The sequence below is a fragment of the Cladophialophora carrionii genome (genome assembly GCF_000365165.1).
Source record: "Cladophialophora carrionii CBS 160.54 unplaced genomic scaffold supercont1.6, whole genome shotgun sequence".
Classification (NCBI taxonomy): domain Eukaryota; kingdom Fungi; phylum Ascomycota; class Eurotiomycetes; order Chaetothyriales; family Herpotrichiellaceae; genus Cladophialophora; species Cladophialophora carrionii.
In genome coordinates, this window is record NW_008481831.1 from 1,711,857 (window position 1) to 1,730,777 (window position 18,921).

General features: G+C 53.7%; 6 protein-coding genes across 6 annotated transcripts; 3 read left to right on the forward strand and 3 right to left on the reverse strand.

Annotated features, from left to right (window-relative positions):
- Nucleotides 1-101: 101 nt before the first annotated feature.
- On the reverse strand, nucleotides 102-2,293 carry G647_07582 (uncharacterized protein; the record flags this gene model as incomplete). Its single annotated transcript, XM_008731896.1, has 2 exons — nucleotides 102-800; nucleotides 851-2,293. The coding sequence occupies 2 exons, from the start codon at nucleotides 2,291-2,293 to the stop codon at nucleotides 102-104; spliced, it is 2,142 nt and encodes a 713-aa protein (XP_008730118.1).
- Nucleotides 2,294-5,657: 3,364 nt separating this feature from the next.
- G647_07583 (uncharacterized protein) lies at nucleotides 5,658-8,502 on the forward strand (the record flags this gene model as incomplete). Its single annotated transcript, XM_008731897.1, has 5 exons — nucleotides 5,658-5,679; nucleotides 5,732-5,796; nucleotides 5,846-6,727; nucleotides 6,781-7,551; nucleotides 7,606-8,502. The coding sequence occupies 5 exons, from the start codon at nucleotides 5,658-5,660 to the stop codon at nucleotides 8,500-8,502; spliced, it is 2,637 nt and encodes an 878-aa protein (XP_008730119.1).
- A 1,727-nt stretch (nucleotides 8,503-10,229) lies between these two features.
- G647_07584 (uncharacterized protein) lies at nucleotides 10,230-11,093 on the forward strand (the record flags this gene model as incomplete). Its single annotated transcript, XM_008731898.1, has 1 exon — nucleotides 10,230-11,093. The coding sequence occupies one exon, from the start codon at nucleotides 10,230-10,232 to the stop codon at nucleotides 11,091-11,093; it is 864 nt and encodes a 287-aa protein (XP_008730120.1).
- Nucleotides 11,094-12,505: 1,412 nt separating this feature from the next.
- G647_07585 (uncharacterized protein) lies at nucleotides 12,506-13,531 on the reverse strand (the record flags this gene model as incomplete). Its single annotated transcript, XM_008731899.1, has 4 exons — nucleotides 12,506-13,050; nucleotides 13,119-13,276; nucleotides 13,428-13,468; nucleotides 13,523-13,531. 4 exons carry the CDS (start codon nucleotides 13,529-13,531, stop codon nucleotides 12,506-12,508), a joined length of 753 nt encoding a protein of 250 aa, XP_008730121.1.
- A 547-nt stretch (nucleotides 13,532-14,078) lies between these two features.
- G647_07586 (uncharacterized protein) lies at nucleotides 14,079-15,070 on the reverse strand (the record flags this gene model as incomplete). Its single annotated transcript, XM_008731900.1, has 4 exons — nucleotides 14,079-14,149; nucleotides 14,202-14,330; nucleotides 14,387-14,642; nucleotides 14,705-15,070. The coding sequence occupies 4 exons, from the start codon at nucleotides 15,068-15,070 to the stop codon at nucleotides 14,079-14,081; spliced, it is 822 nt and encodes a 273-aa protein (XP_008730122.1).
- Nucleotides 15,071-15,405: 335 nt separating this feature from the next.
- G647_07587 (uncharacterized protein) lies at nucleotides 15,406-17,472 on the forward strand (the record flags this gene model as incomplete). The annotated part of the gene is made up of 1 exon (XM_008731901.1): nucleotides 15,406-17,472. The coding sequence occupies one exon, from the start codon at nucleotides 15,406-15,408 to the stop codon at nucleotides 17,470-17,472; it is 2,067 nt and encodes a 688-aa protein (XP_008730123.1).
- Nucleotides 17,473-18,921: the final 1,449 nt, after the last annotated feature.

Consider the following 18,921-nt stretch of genomic DNA (forward strand, 5'->3'; position numbering starts at 1 on the left):
GCCTGTCGTAAATGCTGTCCTGAATTCGTGATGTTTCCCTCCCGATCCCTCAAGCAAGGCATGTCCGTCTACGCCAACAGTAAGAAATACATAATCACAGCTCAATGAGCTACCGAGGCCGACGTGGCCAAGCCTGAAGGAGCTGGAGTCGAATGGGATGTTCCATCAAGCGGAAGCCAGTTCCGAGGGATATCCATTGACCTGTTGACGCGACCTCCTGGAGTAAGAGGGTGATCAACACGTGATCGATCCAGCCGATCGTCCTCATCGGATGTTTCGTCCGCCAGGCGAGCAAAATAATCTGCTAGTGCACTCGTCGAATCGCCTGACACAATATTATCGTACAGTGGAGGTGGTGTAACCAATGGTGGTGGCGCTTCATCATCATCGAATGCCGGTGGGTTGAAAGACGGTGCTCTTAACAAATGCATCGGTCTCGATTGCCCTGAGTTGGGGTCATTATGCACATGGGCTTGCGTAGGCATCGCCAACCCTCCTGTGTCGTTGGTCCAACTCCTGCTCACACCTGGGGTTGGTCCATCTGCTGACGCGTTGACAGTTTGAATTCGATTTTGCGATACGGGGGGAGTGTTCCGTCGTCGAAGTGCGGCACCAGGACAACCGCACTCAAACTCATCGGTCGACGACGGGACACCATCGCCGGCGCTGTAGGCTGGCAGTGAGATGTTTGCTTGTGTCGCACGGCAAGAAAGGATGTTGAAGGGTGAATCAATCGAGATCTCAAAGTGACGTCGCTTTCCAGAATCATTCTCGTCCGGTCGAGACAGCCGCATCACAATCTGGGGAATACGTTATTTTGGGAACAAGATGCAAAACGGTGAACACATACCTTGATCCAATGATTCACCTGAATGTTGGAATATGTCGTGTCAAAATGCAGTCTCTCACTTCTCAACTTGTCTTTCATCTGATGACAGCTGGGAAGTTGGACATTGAATTCCATTTCCGTGGGACCAATGCTTCCAGCATCATTGTCGAGGTTTCCGAGCAAGTTGGTCTGATCCCTGGGGATGTCCTCATCTCCTGCCGCGGCCTGCTGTCGATAGTCGTAAGGAACACCACCACCAGCCAGAATGCGCATGGAGCTCCCTGGGTAGGAAGTCACACTGTGTCCGTCGGCCCGCTTCTCGAAGAGCTGCACTTTCCTGGTCGGTTCAAGCCTGTGCACCTTCTTGTTGTTCGTAAAATATTGTATGTTCTCGGTCACAAACACCTTGATCCTGTGGCATTGAACCTTGGCCAAAGGTGTCAGCTTGAATGCAATAGGCACTGTTGAGCCCAGTGGGAACGATTTTCCAGAAATCACAATGTCATAGTGTAGCTGATCTTCCCAATTTCTTGAAATCGCGATAGGTTCGACTTGTTCTAGGGAGCCCTCGGCGGGGGCTCGGATCAAGGTCAGCTCTTTCGTGCCCACTAGGTTGGCACGGAATGCGCCAGAACGCTCAACCAGAGCTTCGAGCTCATACTTGACATGGCCGAGATCGACACTGATCGATTCGGGCAACCTCGAGTCAAGGGGCAGCTCGAAATTGTACACGTAGTCGCCTGGATGGAACACTTTGAAGCCTCTCTGAGCAACGGTAGGACCACCATTGATCGTGTCGCCTTTACCGAAGCTCCGCGAGTGATTTGCCTGTAACGATAATCTCTTTAGCTCGCGGGTCGATGTGTGGCTCTTGGCTGGAGATGCACTGCGCTGAAAGAGATCAAAGGATGAGGCCGTGACACCGAGTTCCTTGGCCTCGACGGATGGGCCTTTGGAGAGTTGGACGAGATCGGCACCGTAGCTATACTCAGCCTGGGGAAACTGGGCGTTGAAAAAGGACCAAGTATGGTTCATGATCGTGGTGGTATCCCGGAACTCGACGCGCTTCGGCGGGATGCCTTCAGGCCATTCCGTTTCTGATTTGCCCCGGAAGTTCAGAGATATCGACTTGAGCTTCGCCTGCTTCTGTACTCTCAACAGTAGACTTCCGCGAAGCATGGTGGTACTGTGCGTGGAGGGATCATTGGCATCGTAACCTTGTAGGAAAAGAACTGGCTCTGCCAGTGCAATGGAGACAGACACGCCATTCCCACTTGCAACAGGCTTCTCGTCCGCTAGTAAAGTCACGCTCGGCGCCACGGGCTGCGTCTCTGGTGAAGGTGGCTGAGCAGTAGCAGTTCGAGCGTTGCTGTTGTGTCTTGACCGATTGCTTACACCACTGACCACGCTAGAGCTCCTTCCCCTTCGTTCAGGTGAACGCCTGCCAACGTCGGCGAACACCATCTCCTCCGTTCCTACAGAACTCCGTCTTCGTCCAATTCGTACAGGTGCCACCGGATGAACGGGAATGTGCTGTGTAGACACGGGAGGGAGGCTGAGTCTCAGGAATTTCTTCGCGTGTTCTCGTGCGAAAGCCAGTTTTGCGAATGGCTCAAGGAAATTATTGTATATTGAGGGAGATAGGCTCTGTAGTGTTGCAGCAAGATTGTGCAAGTAACAGGAGTAAAGGGAGGACTCGATTGGTGAGGGAGCGCTTGTAGTGTCGGAAGTCTCATAGAACTGCAACAGATAGACGTCAGATTGATGGCCAAAGCGTAGGACTTGGAAGATGAGCAACAAGAGACGCAATCAACCGCGTCAGGCGATTCTGCGGACAACAGGTTTAAACGTGGGAGGGGCCGATCAGGTCGTGCCAACTTGTTGGACTCTTGGAGGCTTCCCCAAGTCCAACTCCGCAGTTTCTTTGACTTTGTCCTCTGGGCTTGCTCTCCTTGGCTAGAGTGAACGCACCTAAGGTGGCAGCTATAACACCGCGCTGGAATGGTGTCCTGCAGTGCTACTCGTACTGCCAGTCGGTCTCAGAGCGAACCGGAAGGACGGACCACCTTTGTTTCCATTGGTGATGTTCTCTCGGGTATGGTTTTCGACGGTTCTTGAATTGAAGGTTGAGGGGCGGACGATGAAGATCAGCGGAAAGGAAGGGCCTCTGGATTTTACTCACTTGCCCAATGTGCCAGAGTGAGATCAAGAGATCCAGAACCTTACGGTGAGAAAATCTGCGCTCGAATGCTGCAAGACCGAATGATGATGCGAGTGGGATATGTAAATGGCACGGCCGGCCCGGAAGAACCAAGGCAGAGAGGGTCGCTGATGGCTCGGATGAGGTTAGACTCGGTGGGTGACGAGGCGCCCTCGCTGCTGTATGGGTGGCCGCTTCTGATCTGTCAGGCGATGATTCAAGAGCAAGATCTGTTGCTGGGGGGTGAGTTTGGCTTGGAGCCCGCGGCCGCCGACTCCAGAGAAGTCAAATTATCATAGGTTGATAGCTTATGCCGGAAGTCAATCTCCCACTTTGTCACTGGCAGGGCCTGGTAGAGCCTCTTTTGTGTTCGGCTCGGCGGATCTTGAAGTCGAAGCATTTGATCGACATTCCGCTTTCCAGCAAGCATAGGAGGGGACACCACCCTCGACTTAATATCTGGTCGCCTTACTTATGTCGTGTGCCTAATCGACAATTCGGGCCCTCTGCTCACCACTCACGCCCCTTTGAAGCATTATGACCCGCCTCCAGACTGACCACGATCTACTCGTAACTCAGTTCTGCCCACATACTGCTCACGATTGTCACCCGGCTGTATAAGAGAATCTGCTCCGGCTTCCGCTGAATCATTGCCACCGACGTTCCAGAATTCTTATTATGGGTCTCCAATGTGCTCATTGACGCCGGGCACCTCAGAAGGCCTGCACATTGTCCCTCAAGGAGCGAGAGTGACGAAGAACAAAGCAGACGTACTTGCCGAGGTTTCCGCTGTGCTAACGCATGTCGCCCTTCACATGTAATGAATTTTCACTCTCCATGGTGGACGGGTATACATTGTTTCCGGAGGCGGACCGACAGGTCACGCGTTGACGCAACGACTCCGTCGTATCGGAGAGAGGGGCAGCATATACGTTCTTCAGGGTTATCCTTAGGACACACTTAATTTGCACCGAAGCGAGCCAGATCTTGCCTTCAACACAGAAACCCATGTCCAGATGGCTTAGCCACCCCTACGTACGTGGTGACCAGCTGTAATGATGCGTATTGCGTTATATCACAGTCACGTCAGGCCTCGTAAGACACGCTGTAACTGGCGGGATCCTCAGTACGTAAGTTTCATCCGTACTCGCTCGATGAACTTACGAGTACACCGAGCTTGGCTGAACCCCGGGCTATTCAGCTCTCCACTCGCGTGTGCTTACCTATTTCGCATTACCAGAAATTTGAAGGTTTATGCAAGGTTGGTGAAGTCCGTCAACAGAACCTGATTGATCTATACAATGCCTGAGACGGAAAACAAGCATCGAAGCCATAAATGTGTCCATCTGAACACCATGCCTCTGCTGATCGTTGTCACAATGCCCATGCAGACACAACATGAACACATCTTCCTTTGATGACATCTTCTTTGTGATGGCCGCCACGACTTTTCCCTCTGACCTATCCTTAGACCTCTACACACTAACATTCGTGTCTAGGTGCCGATCATAATGGTCTACTCAGTCTTAGCTGCCCAACGACGGTTGAACGAAAGACCAGCAGCGGAATGATTGTGGCATTGCGTATGTCAATGGGGCTGAGCAAGATCCTGACCCAGAAAACTGTTGGGCGGAGGAGTCAGACTCAGTAGTGAGAATTTACGCAGTGTGCGCGGCATTGGCATGATCAGGTCCGCACACGACACACGTTAGGATCCTTGCTATGTTTCCTTTATGAACCCAGACACGCCAACAATTCTTTCGAATATGGCGGAACGAAGGAAGGATATTAGCTCAGCGGGCCTCGAGGTGCTATTGTCCATGAAAGACATAGGACAGCCAGCGGATCCCCCGGCTCGCTTACTGTACATCTGACTCTCGTAGCTCCCTCGTTATGTTGCCATGTGGCCTGAAGGACGTTTATCGTGAGACATTTTCGAAAGCCGCCACGCCGCTGCGCAGAACTTCCATCGCGTGATGCAGGCTGGCAGCAGTCTACTCCAAACGCTAGGCTGCGGTAGGAGTACTGAACATAACCGTGCCAGGAAATCGCACGTGACGATCAAGGCCGGTTCCGGGAAGCTTTAATGCTGATATTCAGCATGATTCCGGGCACCTGAGTTCCAAGCTTTTTATATCTGATTATGTTGCATGGTGCCCTGCAGTATGCGAGACCCCAAGCGGGCACGGCGGGATACCCAAAGATGGAGTCTAGTCTCCCACCAGGGACAAGGCAACCAAGGGTATGTAGCTTCTGGGCGTGGCTTGAACTAGGTCATGAGATGCTGCTCGTACGATTACACCAGTAAATATACGGAACGTTGAGTCGATTCCAACTTCCCCGTTCCTCCCCGTTCCTTTGATCCGTCTGGAGTACGGAGTACTCTTTGACATCTGCGTCGGTGGCTGCCCCTACGTCATCCGCCAAGGGGCTACCCCACATTGCCAAGAATTGGAACGACTGCACCTCGGCCCAGTTGCCGTGCTTCAATTTATGGACGCGTTTGGGCGAGACGCGTCCAGCCGTGCCAGCTCAGCCCACCATTCCAAACCGCATCTCACTACCAAGTACTGACACTGTACTCTTATTGTTGTTACCGATTGCATGTACGCATTGACATGATGCATTATGCCACGACAGGAGTCTCCAGGTACGTATGGAAACATTCTGTCTTTGATGTCTCACTAAATGATTCCCCCTAGAATCCGCCGAGCAACCGCTTCAGGGTGTGGTGTTGTGCTTCACCTCGATTGGACCAGAAGACCGGGTCAGCACCGAAACGAGATCCTTTCGTTGTGTCGCTGACAACACTCCAGACTCGATATGCCGATATCGCAATCAAGATGGGAGCAGAGCACAAGCTCGACTTGACTTCAGATACCTCCCACCTAATCGTCGGTAGCACAGATACGCTCAAGTATCAATACGTCGCCAGAGAAAGAGAAGATATCAGGGTCTTGGTTCCAGATTGGATTGAGGCTGTGCGAGATCACTGGATCAATGATCTGCCTCTGGACCTGGATGCTCTTGCCACCAAATATCGAGTGCCCACCTTAGCCGGCTTGAAAATATGCATCACAGGTTTTGATGATCTTGTCTTCCGTGCTCAACTGCAGAACAATGTCAAGCAGAACGGTGGAGAATATACCGGAGACCTGACCAAGGACGTCACTCATCTGATCGCAGCCAAGCCCGAAGGGAAGAAGTACGAGTATGGGATGCAGTGGCAGAAAAAGGTAGTGAGTCTGAAATGGTACAAGGACAGCCTTGAGAGGGGCATGCAGTTGGACGAGGCTCTCTACCATCCTACACTCCCAGTCACTGAGCAGGGCGTGGGGGCGTGGAATCGAAAACAGCGACCATCTCCTCAACTGGGCAAACGTGCACGGGAAGAGACCATTGCTCCAGAGCCATCTCGGAAACTTCGAAGGACTGCAAGTGTTCGGCTGGGTAGTCAGAATCAGGACATGTGGTCGGACATTGTCGGTGGTGCTGGTTTCGAGGCTCCGACTGATGGCCGTCCGCGGCTGAAGCCTTCTATCTCCATGCCATCACTTCGAAGACCCGACAGACCTGCAATTGTGGCTGAGGACGTTCGGAATGACCAAGTCAATACTGGATCTGGTCCCGGCAATACACGTTTTGAAGGGTTCCTGGCTGGCTGTCACTTCATGGTACAATGCCTGGATCAGAAAAAGGTACGCTACGTCTCATGGCTATTGTTCCACAAACTATACTTATACGCCGGTAGAATGAACACCTACGGAGGATTTTGACCTCGCTCGGTGCGACAATCATTGGTGAAGACGAAACTCAATGCAGTATCGAACCTAGCAAGTTGTTCATTATACTGCCACACAATGTGGCCGCGGCTGGACCAGTTCCCGGAGACGTCGTTCCTGAGGGCTTCCAGGTGGTATCTGAACTCTGGCTGGAGAAATGCATGATCGCGAAGTCATTCATAGCTCCTGAAAGCTATCCACTCGGGCAGGTGATTAGAGAACCCAGCACGGCACTGAAAGATTTGACCATCAACGTCAGCGGCTTCGACGGAATCGAGAATGTGCATATCATCAAGATCGTCACATTGCTTGGCGGCACATACGCGGAGGCTTTCACTTCGGCCATTTCAGTGCTTGTATGCAGAGCCACCTTTGCGAGAAGGGACAAACTTGAGCTGGCACATCATCTGGGTATTCCTGTTGTGACGGAGGAATGGCTGTGGTCGACGATGAAGGATCAGGCCAAAGCAAGCATAAACGATCATCTTCTGCAACCTCAGCCATCTCACGTCGCGAAGAATGACGCGGCCAGCGCGACGAAGGCACCCACGGGCGACCATGTGTGGTTGGGGACGACGTTTCTACAGAGAAAAGCGAGCGATGGACCAGCACGCCGACAAGGACGCGCACAGGCAGCTGATAAGCGGACCAGACCAGGAGCGGTAACAGTCAGTCCTAAAAGGTCGGGTACACCTGTCATCGTTCACCAGGAGTCCTCAGATGTTGCACATGGTACAGACGTTGCGGATGTTGCAGGTATTGCAAATGGGCCCGAAATGAAGGTATCATCTAAGCGCACGAGTGCCTCTGAGCAACAAAGTGACACACAGGATGGGTTGTACGTCGATGGCAAGTGTCCACTCCGAGAGCTCCCTCCAACTTCTGCTCGCAGGAACGTTCAGGCTGTCGAACATACTAAGGCTCCCATTCCCTCACTGGATGGTGCATCGAGTGTGGAAGAGCAGAAGGCGAAGGAAAACACGCAGGGGGTGGTAGAAGTCGCAGCAAAACTCACCGACGTCGAAGCGATCAATGGGGCAATCCGAGACATCTTGAATGAGCGCTCGAACCAAAAAGCTGCCAATAACAAAGTGTCCGATGAACCAAGGAAGAAGAACAACAGACTGGTCGGCCGAGCTCTCAGCAACCTGTCCAATTCATCATCTACCTCGAATGTGCGACCCTCGAGAGCAAGCTCTGTTGGCAGCGTAAACACAGATGGCATCGGCACCGAACTTCCTACCAAGCAATTGGGAGAGCACCAGGGTGGCGAATCGACATCCGCAGCCGAAAAGAGAAGCTTCAGCCTCACCGGACGAGCTAAGACTCCTCTAGCAGGGCTGAATTCTGCTGCATATGGGATGGACGATCCTGATTTGGTCAGGCCGGCAGGTTTTCACACCGAGCAAGAACCAGCACCTCGCATGACACAACTGGGCTACGAAGACCCCGAAGAAGCAATCCTGCTACGCGAAAAGCTGGCTGCTTCGAGACAGAAAAGATCAAAGAACCCTGGCGACCATGCAGCTGAAGATCAAGACGAGAGAGCGAAACCAGCCTTGACCAGGCGGAAAACCGCTGACCGCAAGATTCGCGACGATGATCTACTGGCCATCGCGAATACAGGGTGGGGAAGCGGAAGGAGGACGAGGCATAAGCAGCGGAGTCCTCCAGGCATAAAAGGGTTTTGAGTACGGACTAGCGGGTCTCTGTTCGCTGGCATCTGTGATAGCTTTTGGTCTAGAAGAATATACGAGAAATGTCTGCACTCTTGTGCTAAGGTGCTTCGCCTACCAATCCATTTCCGCAGCCTCGTTGCCTTTCCTCGCCGGTTCCAGTATTGGAGAGACTGTCCCAAAGGCAAATCTCACTACATCCTACAGGTAGGGTTGATGAGATTCGACCAGGGACTGACAGTTGCACGGAGACGGAGTACTCCTACGAGGTATGAGTAGGCGATGTGAATCAGCATCGAAGTGTGATCGACAGCGCAGGTTGTTTCACCGTAAAATGACTGTAAAGCTGGGAGATGGATCTGATATTAGCGTGCTGCACGGATCAGCGGTGCTCCCGGGTGCTTTGCAAAAGCAAGAAAGATCTACATCCTCGTCGTACGTGCAGGGCGGTGGCATTGGGTGGTCATAATGGTGTTCGCACCATTGGACGTCGACTGATTAGTCAAATCGGACTCAGTCCTCTGAACAATGCGAAGTGAGGCCTCGACATTGTAATAATAGTGGCAGCAGCAGCAAGCAGTGACTTCGGACGGTGGAATATTGGAGGTGGTCGCACACGATGGTTCATTTACCGATCGGATGAAGTGCTCACTGAGCACCTCTTCAGCGCGCCGTTCTCGGAGCCAATGGAGTGAGGGTCAGTTTCCAGCACGTAGTCGTAGCTCGTACATAGCCTTGGGCTCAGGCGCAGTTAGGAACAAGATCGACGGGGGAGAAAGGCACAACTCAATTAAGTTTAAGCTTGCGGTCACCCAGCGGTCACCCATGATTCCGTGAGCTGGACTGAAGTCAGTCACACACAGAACCAGCAGCACCGGAGATTTTTAACATGGAATGCAACGCTTGCACTCTGATAGACTTCACCGAGCTGACTGGTCACTGGCTAGCGGAGGGTGGAAGAGGATCTGCTGTTGCCGTTGTCAACCAGTTGAAGACAAGTCTGGAGTGACAGGAGACCAAATGAAACCTTGTCGATCTTGCTTTCGAACATTCTCCCGCTTCTGTCTCGGCACCACTCCAGCGTCCAGTAATTAGCTGATCAGGTAGTCAGTGTTTCTCCCCTTGCGCGGTTCGAATCCGGTGTATATTGCACACTAATACACAGTACACAGTACCATCTCATCGACCCCCTTTCAGCTAGTGACGTGACAGTCTGGTGGACTCTGGCGACTACTGGGCACGCAGGCGCCTGAGCTTCCCTTGAACGTCTCGAAGCCTCATCGACCCGCGGGCGGGGTCTAGAGCCCTACCGAGCTGTCGGCCTTGGGCGAACTCACCGAAGCCTTGCGTTTCAGCCTATTCCATCCCCGTCCTGGTGGCGACGACCTTTCAGCGGCACGACCAATCGAACCCCGGATGCCAGATTTCTCAAACTGCCAACGCTCTGTGCTCAATTCTCATCCACCTCGATTAAGCAAAAGTGGAAATCGCGCTACGGACTTTGCTCTCCTCAGCTGATCGGTTTCCTGGTCCCCGTCTCACAAGCACCAGCAGAAAGACAGGGTTTGAGCCTGCGTCTTTTCCTCAGTCAGGCTCAGTGTCACAGACCCCCGACAGGGCTCTCACCAGTGACATCTTCGCGACCCCACCGCGCCTTGACTCCTGGGACCCGTTACGTGTGCTCCGTATCTCGAGCCGCTTCGTCGCTAGTCACCCGAGCGGAACATCAGTTCAAATACATCATGGCAGACCTCGCGCGCGAGGAAGCCGAGCGGTACTTCTCTCATCGCGAACATCCGGCATCTCATCCCGAAGATCGCGACCAGGACTCGATACATTTGTCCGACGACCAGGCTGAGCCCGAGCACGACGACTTCTCCGATCCAGGCACAGACGACGACACGATAGCCAACATGGCGACCATGACGACCACCAAGACCACGTACCATCTTCCAACACAGACACACTTCGCCAATACGGGGCCCAAGGGCGTTATTGCGGACGCCCAGTCCTACAATCGAGCTAAGCAGTCCACCTTCCGACAACGGCTGGCCAGCTTTGCCAACAACCTGGCCTCGAACGGGAAGTCAACGGCCGCGACCGCCGTCACAGAGAAGAAGGACAAACGGCGATCCATATTCGGGACCTCCCCAAAGTCGATCACGTCTTCGGACTCTGAAAATATCGCCCTGTCCGACGATGACGCAGACTCAGAGTTCATGCAGACATGGCGAGCCAACCGGCTCCAAGAACTCTCCACGCAATCCCAGTCTGCGTACCAGAGGAAACCCAGCCAACGAAGCTGGGGCACATTCCAGGAAGTCGATGCGAATGGCTATCTCGACGCCATCGAGAAGGTGTCGGACGACACCTACGTGGTGGTGATGATCCACGACCCTGCCTCGTCACGGAGCGCCGAAGTCGAGGACGAACTGGGCATGCTTGCCTACAAGCACAACACGACACGCTTCGTCAGGCTCGATTACCAGCTCGCCGAGATGGAGACGGTCGAAATTCCAGCCGTCCTGGCATACCGGGCCGGCGAGGTCGTCGCTACAATATCCGGCGCCAAAGCCGAGGGCCTAGAAGGTGTATTATTACAGTAAGTGGATCGACGAATGCTTTTTGCTGCCAACCCCCTCCCCCCTCCCCGGTCCAAAGTATAGAACCTGAGCTGACAGACGTGCTGCGAAAAAAAAAAGGCACCGCATCCTACAGTAACGTGGACGTGGACATTGACGTTGACGCCTGTTGCTGTGCCGGTGCATGGTGCAGGCGCTGCGCTGCGCTTATCCTAACGAGTTACGCCTCCCATTTCTCAGTCATGTACATATACCACCGGCCCTGTTCGCGGTTTCGCAGTGGTTTCCTCGACACAAACCAAATTAACGAGCACGTCAAAAGTCAGCCCGCCCATTTGACCCTTACCAGGGAGGTGGTGCCGGGGGGACGTATACCGGTTCCTCCCAACGACGGTTCTATCGGGGAGAAGAGACCACCCTTTCAACCGTCCAGACCAAGTCAGACATCCTGGTTACGCCAGACGCTGGCTGCCCTCTAGCCGGGAGTCTCCCTTCATTTACAAGTCTTTTGTGCCATACATACATTACGAGCACATCAGACTGTGTCATAATTTGCGCCTTGCCGCCCTCGTCCGGCAAAATGAGACGCCGGCCTAGGTTTGAGCATGTCTAGGGAAGGGAGCTGAACTACTACAATATTTGGGACATCCGGTCACGCTACGCCGCCACTGGAAGAGAGGCGATGGCGTCCAATTTTTTTTTTTGGGGAGCCGTACAGCAAGGACATAGACTCTGGATATTTTAAATGAACTCGCGTTCACGAATCATTATTTTCGTCAATTTTCCCCTCGGGGCCAGCTCTAACCTGCATTTTCGTGGGCATTCAGCCGGGGGCATAATCTGGAATCTTCGGAACGCTCAAGGCGGCATGATGCATTGCACCCAGCTAAGCTGACGTGACGCAACCCATTGCTGCGACTTGTCTGTCGCTCGCTCCCGCGGGTCTCGACGACGGCGTACATGGTCATGAATCCCTAGCCTTTCCCAGGACCGTCTCCATGCGCCCCATTGCGCTGGGATCCCCCGCTACACCGTCTGAGGCCCCCGCGTTACTTCCGTAAAGATTCCTTGGTATCATTTGCGTGGAAACTGGTAAACATGCAGAAAAAGCTCGAGTCCCTCCAGATGACTGATGGTACAATGGATCCAACCTTGCCGGAAAGAAGCCCCATGCCCCGGGCCCCGATGCTGTCGCGATCGACGACCACAAGCTCAAGGAGATCCAGAAGAGTCAGGTAGGTAAAAAAAGCAACGCCGTCAGTGCGACGCAGACCGTCGGAATCCGCCATTTGTCATGCTTGGCAGTCGCCCCGCCCTTTGCTTCACACGTTGAGTTCGTCGCGCCGCGTGCACCTCGTTTTCACGTAGCGTTCTCGTGCTCGGAAGAAGAGCAGGATGACGCGTAGAGGCGTGCGGGCTCGAGAAAATCTGTCGTCCTATGCAGATGCCGAGATGGCGTTCTTTTCCGTCGTGAAGTCCCAAAGCATCTTGATCAGGTTCTCCGGCAGGGTGTACAAGTCGACGTGGAACTCGCCTTGCTCAGCGTCGTTTCTCATCCACGAATCCTCACTTTTGTTGTCATGAACCATCTGGACAACCTGGAGCAGATCGTCCTCGCCAAGCTTCTGCAACCCCTCCGCCAACTTGTCCATGTCGACGACCTTGGAGTCTCCCTTCTTTTTCTTCTGCGTCGACGCCCCACCACCGATCTCGCTTGTTCTCTTCTTGCCGGCTACGGGTGTATCTGCACCGTTTGCCGCCGCGCTTTCGCCTGGAATCGGGCCGGAATTTCGCAGTGCCTCGAGCAGCGCTCCCTTGGGATTCTTGAATGCAATGATCTGCTTGGTCTCATAGCGAGAGTTGGCGAAGTTGAGGTCGTGGACAAGGGCATGGGTTTTGCCAGAGAGGTCTTTCAATTCGATTTGCAGCTCGAATTCACCCCAGCCATCTTCGGAGACGCGAAAGGGCGGCTTCTTGAAAACTGCGAGGGCGGTCAGGTCAATTGGTTCTGTCGCGCGGCGTCTGCGGGGGCGGGCTCGAAAAAGTTACCTTGTCTGGCCTTGTCGCCGAAGGACTCGTGGAGGATGTATGTGACCGACTCGAAGATGTCTGCGTCAATCTCTTGTTTGGTATCGGCGTGGAGGAGGACGATTCTGGTAGACCAGTGTCGAAGGGGGAAGCCTGCAACGCCACTGTCGGCACCGGGACTGTAGCAATGAAGTCAGAACATCCGCGTGTCGCGTGTAATGAATCCTTGGTTTTCCAGCGCAAGTAGTCACGGCGTTGCCACGGCGCTGGAAGAGCATAAAATAGGGGTGACGAATGGGTGAGGGAGAATGGTGGTGTGATGGCACGTACATGACCTTCTGGTCGGTTATGATTTTGATGCTGCGCTTCACCTATAAAGCCTGTCAGCCACCCAGTCAGACTAAAGCATCGATTTCGAGACATACGTCCGGCATGGCGACGACGCTGTATGTTGCTGAGCCTGAGGATTCCGAAAACCGTGTGGGGTTGAAGACTGGCTCTATGGCGCTGTTGACGGGGATGCAGTGGGGATAGAATGTTCCGTAACGGAGAAGAGAAGAAAACAGAGCGGGGAGAGAAAGGATCGAGACGCGCGACTTCCCCGGCGTAGGCGATTCTAGTGAGTCTACTGTGTAATGTCCTGGGTCGCCGCACGAGGGATGGGAATGAAGTGAGCGAGGCTGCATCTGGCGCGGGCTGGTCTAGCCTGAGTAGTCTAGCGTTCTTTCGGCATGCATGCATTCATTCTTGCTTCATTCTGTCCGTGTCTGGGTAGAACTCCAATCTCTATCTAGGTAAGTTTGGGTATTGACACAGATACTGTCAGAGTCCAAGGCAAACTTCCGACTGACTCATCCATCGGTTCTTCTTTCATGCTCTGCTCTGCTCTTCTTTGCGTTGCTTCACTTCACTCGACTCCGTAGATTCATGCTGGACACCAATTGTCACACATTCCACGCTTGCTTGTTATGCGTCAAAGGATCATGACTTCTGGAAGAGAGCTTCATTGTCTTGCTGCGCCTTGATGAAAGCTTCTTTGAAGAGGTTCGCATCTGTAGAGAGATCAGTAGCCGCATAATGTTTGCAGGGTGAAGTTCCACGTACTCTCACTGTTTCCAAATCGGATTGCCAACGTCTGGGCTTCGGGTTCCCCTTCGCTGACATCGGCTGCAACGTTCCACACCCAGCTGCGGTCGCTGCCAACGTTGGGGGAGAGCTTCATGTCAGGAGTAACTAGATGAATCATCAGTACTTTGCCCGTGTATATTCTCACCCAGGCAAAAACTTACCGTAGTGGTTGGCGCAAACCTTCAGAGTCTTGTCTCGGCGCATGACCAGTCGTGTCTTGCCATTTTCCTTGTGCTTGAGCAGTCGGACATCGCCAGTGCCCCGCTCCTTCCATTCTCTGGAGTCTCGATCAAACTTGAAGAGTTTGGCCCGCATCTTGAAGACCTGCTCCTCAGATTCCTCGTTGGTCTTGGTGTCGACTCGCTCTGTCAATCGGACGACGGGTTCAAACTCGACATCCGCTTCTTCCTCGTCGACCTTGTCCTGTTACAGCGACCCATGTCAATTCATATCATCAGTTAGAGTGTAGTAAATCTTACCTCTTCGTCTTCATCCTTCTTTTGCGCCTTGGAACTTCCGCTGGGTTCGTCATTGGCGTCATCCGCCTCTTCGGGCTTGCGCTCCTTTTTAGCTCCGCCACCAAACATAGAGAAGACAGAGTCCTTGACATTGGAGGCCGCAGCAGATGCGGTGCTGGCCGCGTTGGTGGCGGCATTGGTGGCGGCTTCCGTGTACGTGGGAGGCTTCGTAGCATTGTCGCCTTTGGCATCGGTTGCAGGGGCTTCAGCCGAGGGGTCACCGAGCGGGTTCTTGACGAGGTCGGTCTCTTGTTGCGCAGGCCTCAGGTCGGCGGAGGCAGCTTGAGTCGCAGAGGGAGTCGGTTTGGCATCGCCTGCGTCCGCCATGATTGCCGAGGTCGGGAAGAAGGCTTGATGGAATTAGAGTTGAATAATGTGTGTACAGCGTCAAACGTGGTCTGAAGTTATGGTCCGTGAGCTGAAACTGAAAGAATTGTTTGTCACGGGGAGGGACAACACAGGCCATCCCACTAAATTGTTCGCCAAGCCGCTGCTCTGCTATGATATCACAGGTGTGACTGTGATCTCGTTGCCCTCACCACGCCCTCACCAGGCTCTCACCCTCACCCTCACCTTCGCCGTTGTGACCATCCCGGTCCTTCCCACTGCTCCTCCTCTATTTCTCAATTCAACTATTCAAGCGATATGCTTGGCTCGCAAATATGCCACTGCTAGATCTGCCAGATGACATTCTCTCCATCGTCCTATCTTACCTGCCCCCGGAGGACTACCTGAGGCTCTGTCGGGTCTCAAAGCAAGTGTATGTGAAGTATCGTCAAGACTCTTTATATTGGAGGAATGAGACTTCAAGTACATTCCGACTGCCCATTAGTCCCCTGCTCGCCGCAGATGGCCCTCGCTGGTACTGGCTATACAAACGACTCAAGACCCAAACCCGTCTCTACACATGGGGCCAGGGCGTCAAAGGGAATCTGGGCCCTGGGAGAGCCATTTCGGTGCCTCATCGTCCACCACCCCATGTTCCACAGCGAGTACTCCCACGAGTACCTGCTCGACCACATCCAGCGATGCTTCCTCCACGACCAACTCCTGCCAGGATACCTCCGAGGCAGCTCTTTCACAGAACCTCCTCCAGCTGGCCCACCGAGGTGCACATCCCAGACGAGGTGGGCGTAATTGCCGATCTTCAGTGTGGAGGGTGGTCGACGACAATCCTATCCGCCAACGGAAAGCTATACACTACGGGCTCGATTGATTCGAGAGATGGCAGTACGATAGGTGAAGCATCTGACGAGTTCCACCCCCTCGAATACTTGACGCAGAGCACGTCTGCCATCCGACAGTTTTCTTCCGGACGCTCTCACGTCCTAGCGTTGACCGATCACGGGCAAATCATCTCCTGGGACAGAATCAATGCGAAAGGGCTGATTGTGTACTCGAGAAGCGGTGTACCCTTTGAAGGCAGACCGACAAGAGTCGCTGCCGGCTGGGGAGAGAGCTCTGCCTACGTGCCCGATGTAGGCATCATCTACTGGACTCCCCTGCAAAACAATCAGACAGATGAGATGGAGGACTCGAAGCCCGTGAATGAAAAGGTGATTCCAGGAACCGCCCTTCGAGCTTTGGAGAAAGGGCAGGTCGAAGTCATCAAGCACATCGTCCTTGAAGATTTCATCGTCTATATCACGAACGAGTCCAAGGCGTATGCCTGTTGTATGCGCACAGACCACCCAACCCAGTCCGTACCCTCGCAACCTCCCTTCCAGATGCCAGGATACAGTGCACCAGACCGTGAGCTGAAGGACATTCAGGGCTCGTTTCGGAAATTCAGTGTCTTCACGGCGGCGGGCGAGGTCCTATCCGGCGACGTCGACTACATCAGAAGATGCGCAGACGCGGCTCGAGCCTATCCGGAAGCAGTGTCGTCAGGCGATTGGTCCACCTTGACCACCTTGCTTGCTTCCAGACCGCAAGATATTCCTGCCCTGCAGCACACTGGCGTAATCGCCTTGGCGTATGGCGACTATCATTACCACGCCCTGCATGCCAATGGCAAGATCACCTCCTACGGCACCGACTCTCAGAGCTGTGGATCGCTAGGCCTTTCTGGCCCGGAGAACGGTGGACGTTTCCGCGGTCTGCGTCGCGAACGAGCCGGCACTCGCAGTGACGCGCAGTTGCTTCCTATCGCGAACATCCGAGGCCGACAAATCTGGTTCGAACCTGAAAGGAAGGACTGGCTGCAATGGATGGAAGACAAGCTCAACCAGCCGCTCCTTGCGGCCAATGGCCAACCAGCCCGACACATCTGGGACGTAGACGCCGTCAAACAAGCCGCGTTCAGCGAGTGGGTCGAGCAGGAAGGGAGGCATTGGGAGGAAGGGCCAGTAAGTGAGGGTCCCGCCGAAGAGTCTGCTCAATCCACCAAGAACGACGGAGCAGGCGACTACGCAAACCTTGGATCCTACTTTCCTATTGCAATCGCCGCTGCGGGCTGGCATAGCGGAGCTTTGGTCCTAGTCGATGAGGACAAGGCCCATGCAGTTCGGATGAAATGGGTCGCTCACCGTGGACAAGACCTCGAAGAAGACAAGACGCGTTCCATGCCCGGCGCATTCGAAAGTCTAGAATCCGACGAGACTTATATATGGAAGAAGGAAGGGTTTCCGAAAGTGCGACTCCCGACCGGATCTGAAATGCCCGGTGAGGGTGAGCCACGACCATGGAGGGACGGGACCCCGACCATGCAGGAGATGGGGCTGGGGTAGCTACTGTACTGTTTAGCTGTACACTGTAACAGTAACGAGACCAGCTCGGCCCATTGATGCAATGGGAGTAATGTTTCGAATGCTGTTCCGGCTAAGCATTCATGCAGGCATGAATCCTGCCAGCACAGCACAGCACAGTACGATCATTGATAAGATAGATACAGCCAGACAAACAGACAGAAACTCAGCCAGTTACAGTTACAACGCAGTTAGGGTCATTGCTGTCAAACTGTACTGCAATTAACTCACGCCCTATCCGCCACAGCCAGTAGCACCAGTCTTCCTTGCCCTCCCTCGTCCTTTATGCCACCCGTCCAGGAGTTGACGACGTACCGACATATACTGTACTGTATCCATATGCTACCTAGCGCGAGGGACGAATTCGTATCTGAATTAATAATAACTAGCAGCGTGCACAGTGATCGTATAGAGTACCATACCACATGTGGTGGTGTATATGGTACGCGATTTCTCCCAATCAGCCAAGTATCAAATTGACGGTCATTAAACTGCGCAAACCAGCTTGATACACCCAGGCAGCACTTCTCTTGACGAAACACATGTAATGAAACGCGGTGGAAACGATATTATATATTCGATCTCATGGCCTTTACTCTTGGCCAGTCGAGTCGAGTCGAGTCGAGTCGAGTCCGGGCCGGTCGCGTGGTAGCACCGAACATCGTTAGCCGATATCACATGTATAGCACATAACATTGTAGCATATAATACCGTGTTGTATAAATACTATACTATATCATCGCGATATTATTTGAATTGATCTCAAACCCACCCTACACTCCTAACATCCCAGTCACTTCCCATCCCGTCCCATACCGTCCCATCCAAATCAAATCGACCGTGCACCAAACTCTTTCTACCTTTCCGCGGGCCCTTTCACCGAGCCCCCTCCTCGAAAGCACATCCTCCTATGTAAGTTCCCAAACGCCTGTCAAGCTGTCGGCCGTCGTCCCCCTGACCAATTCATAGCCTCCGATCCGAGACAGTAAGAGCCCAATGGGCCCACACCAGCTAATCCACGCCCTCCCCCCTAAGAGCGATGATGCCCATGTCCATGTCAATGCCGTCGACACAGTCCAGGCGCGTGCAGCGCGTACCAGGGGTTGTTGAAAACGTTTTGGCGCTCGTCAACGGGCGGGGCGTACACGACCGACACGACCGACACGACCACTAGGCACGTATTATACAGATTGCCGAGTACTGAGTAGGACGAGGAAGGGCGACGGGCCGTTGACAGCTGGCGCGAGAAGGGAGGGTGGGAGCCGCCATTCCCACTGCCCACTGCCCACTGGGGGGGGTTGACGTACTACAAGAACAGGAGACCCGCGGCGACGAAGCTGTTCAACGATGGAGATGGAGAGAGGTAAAGAGATGACGCTGTTCAACGATGGAGATGGAGAGAGGTAAAGAGATGACGCTGTTCAACGATGG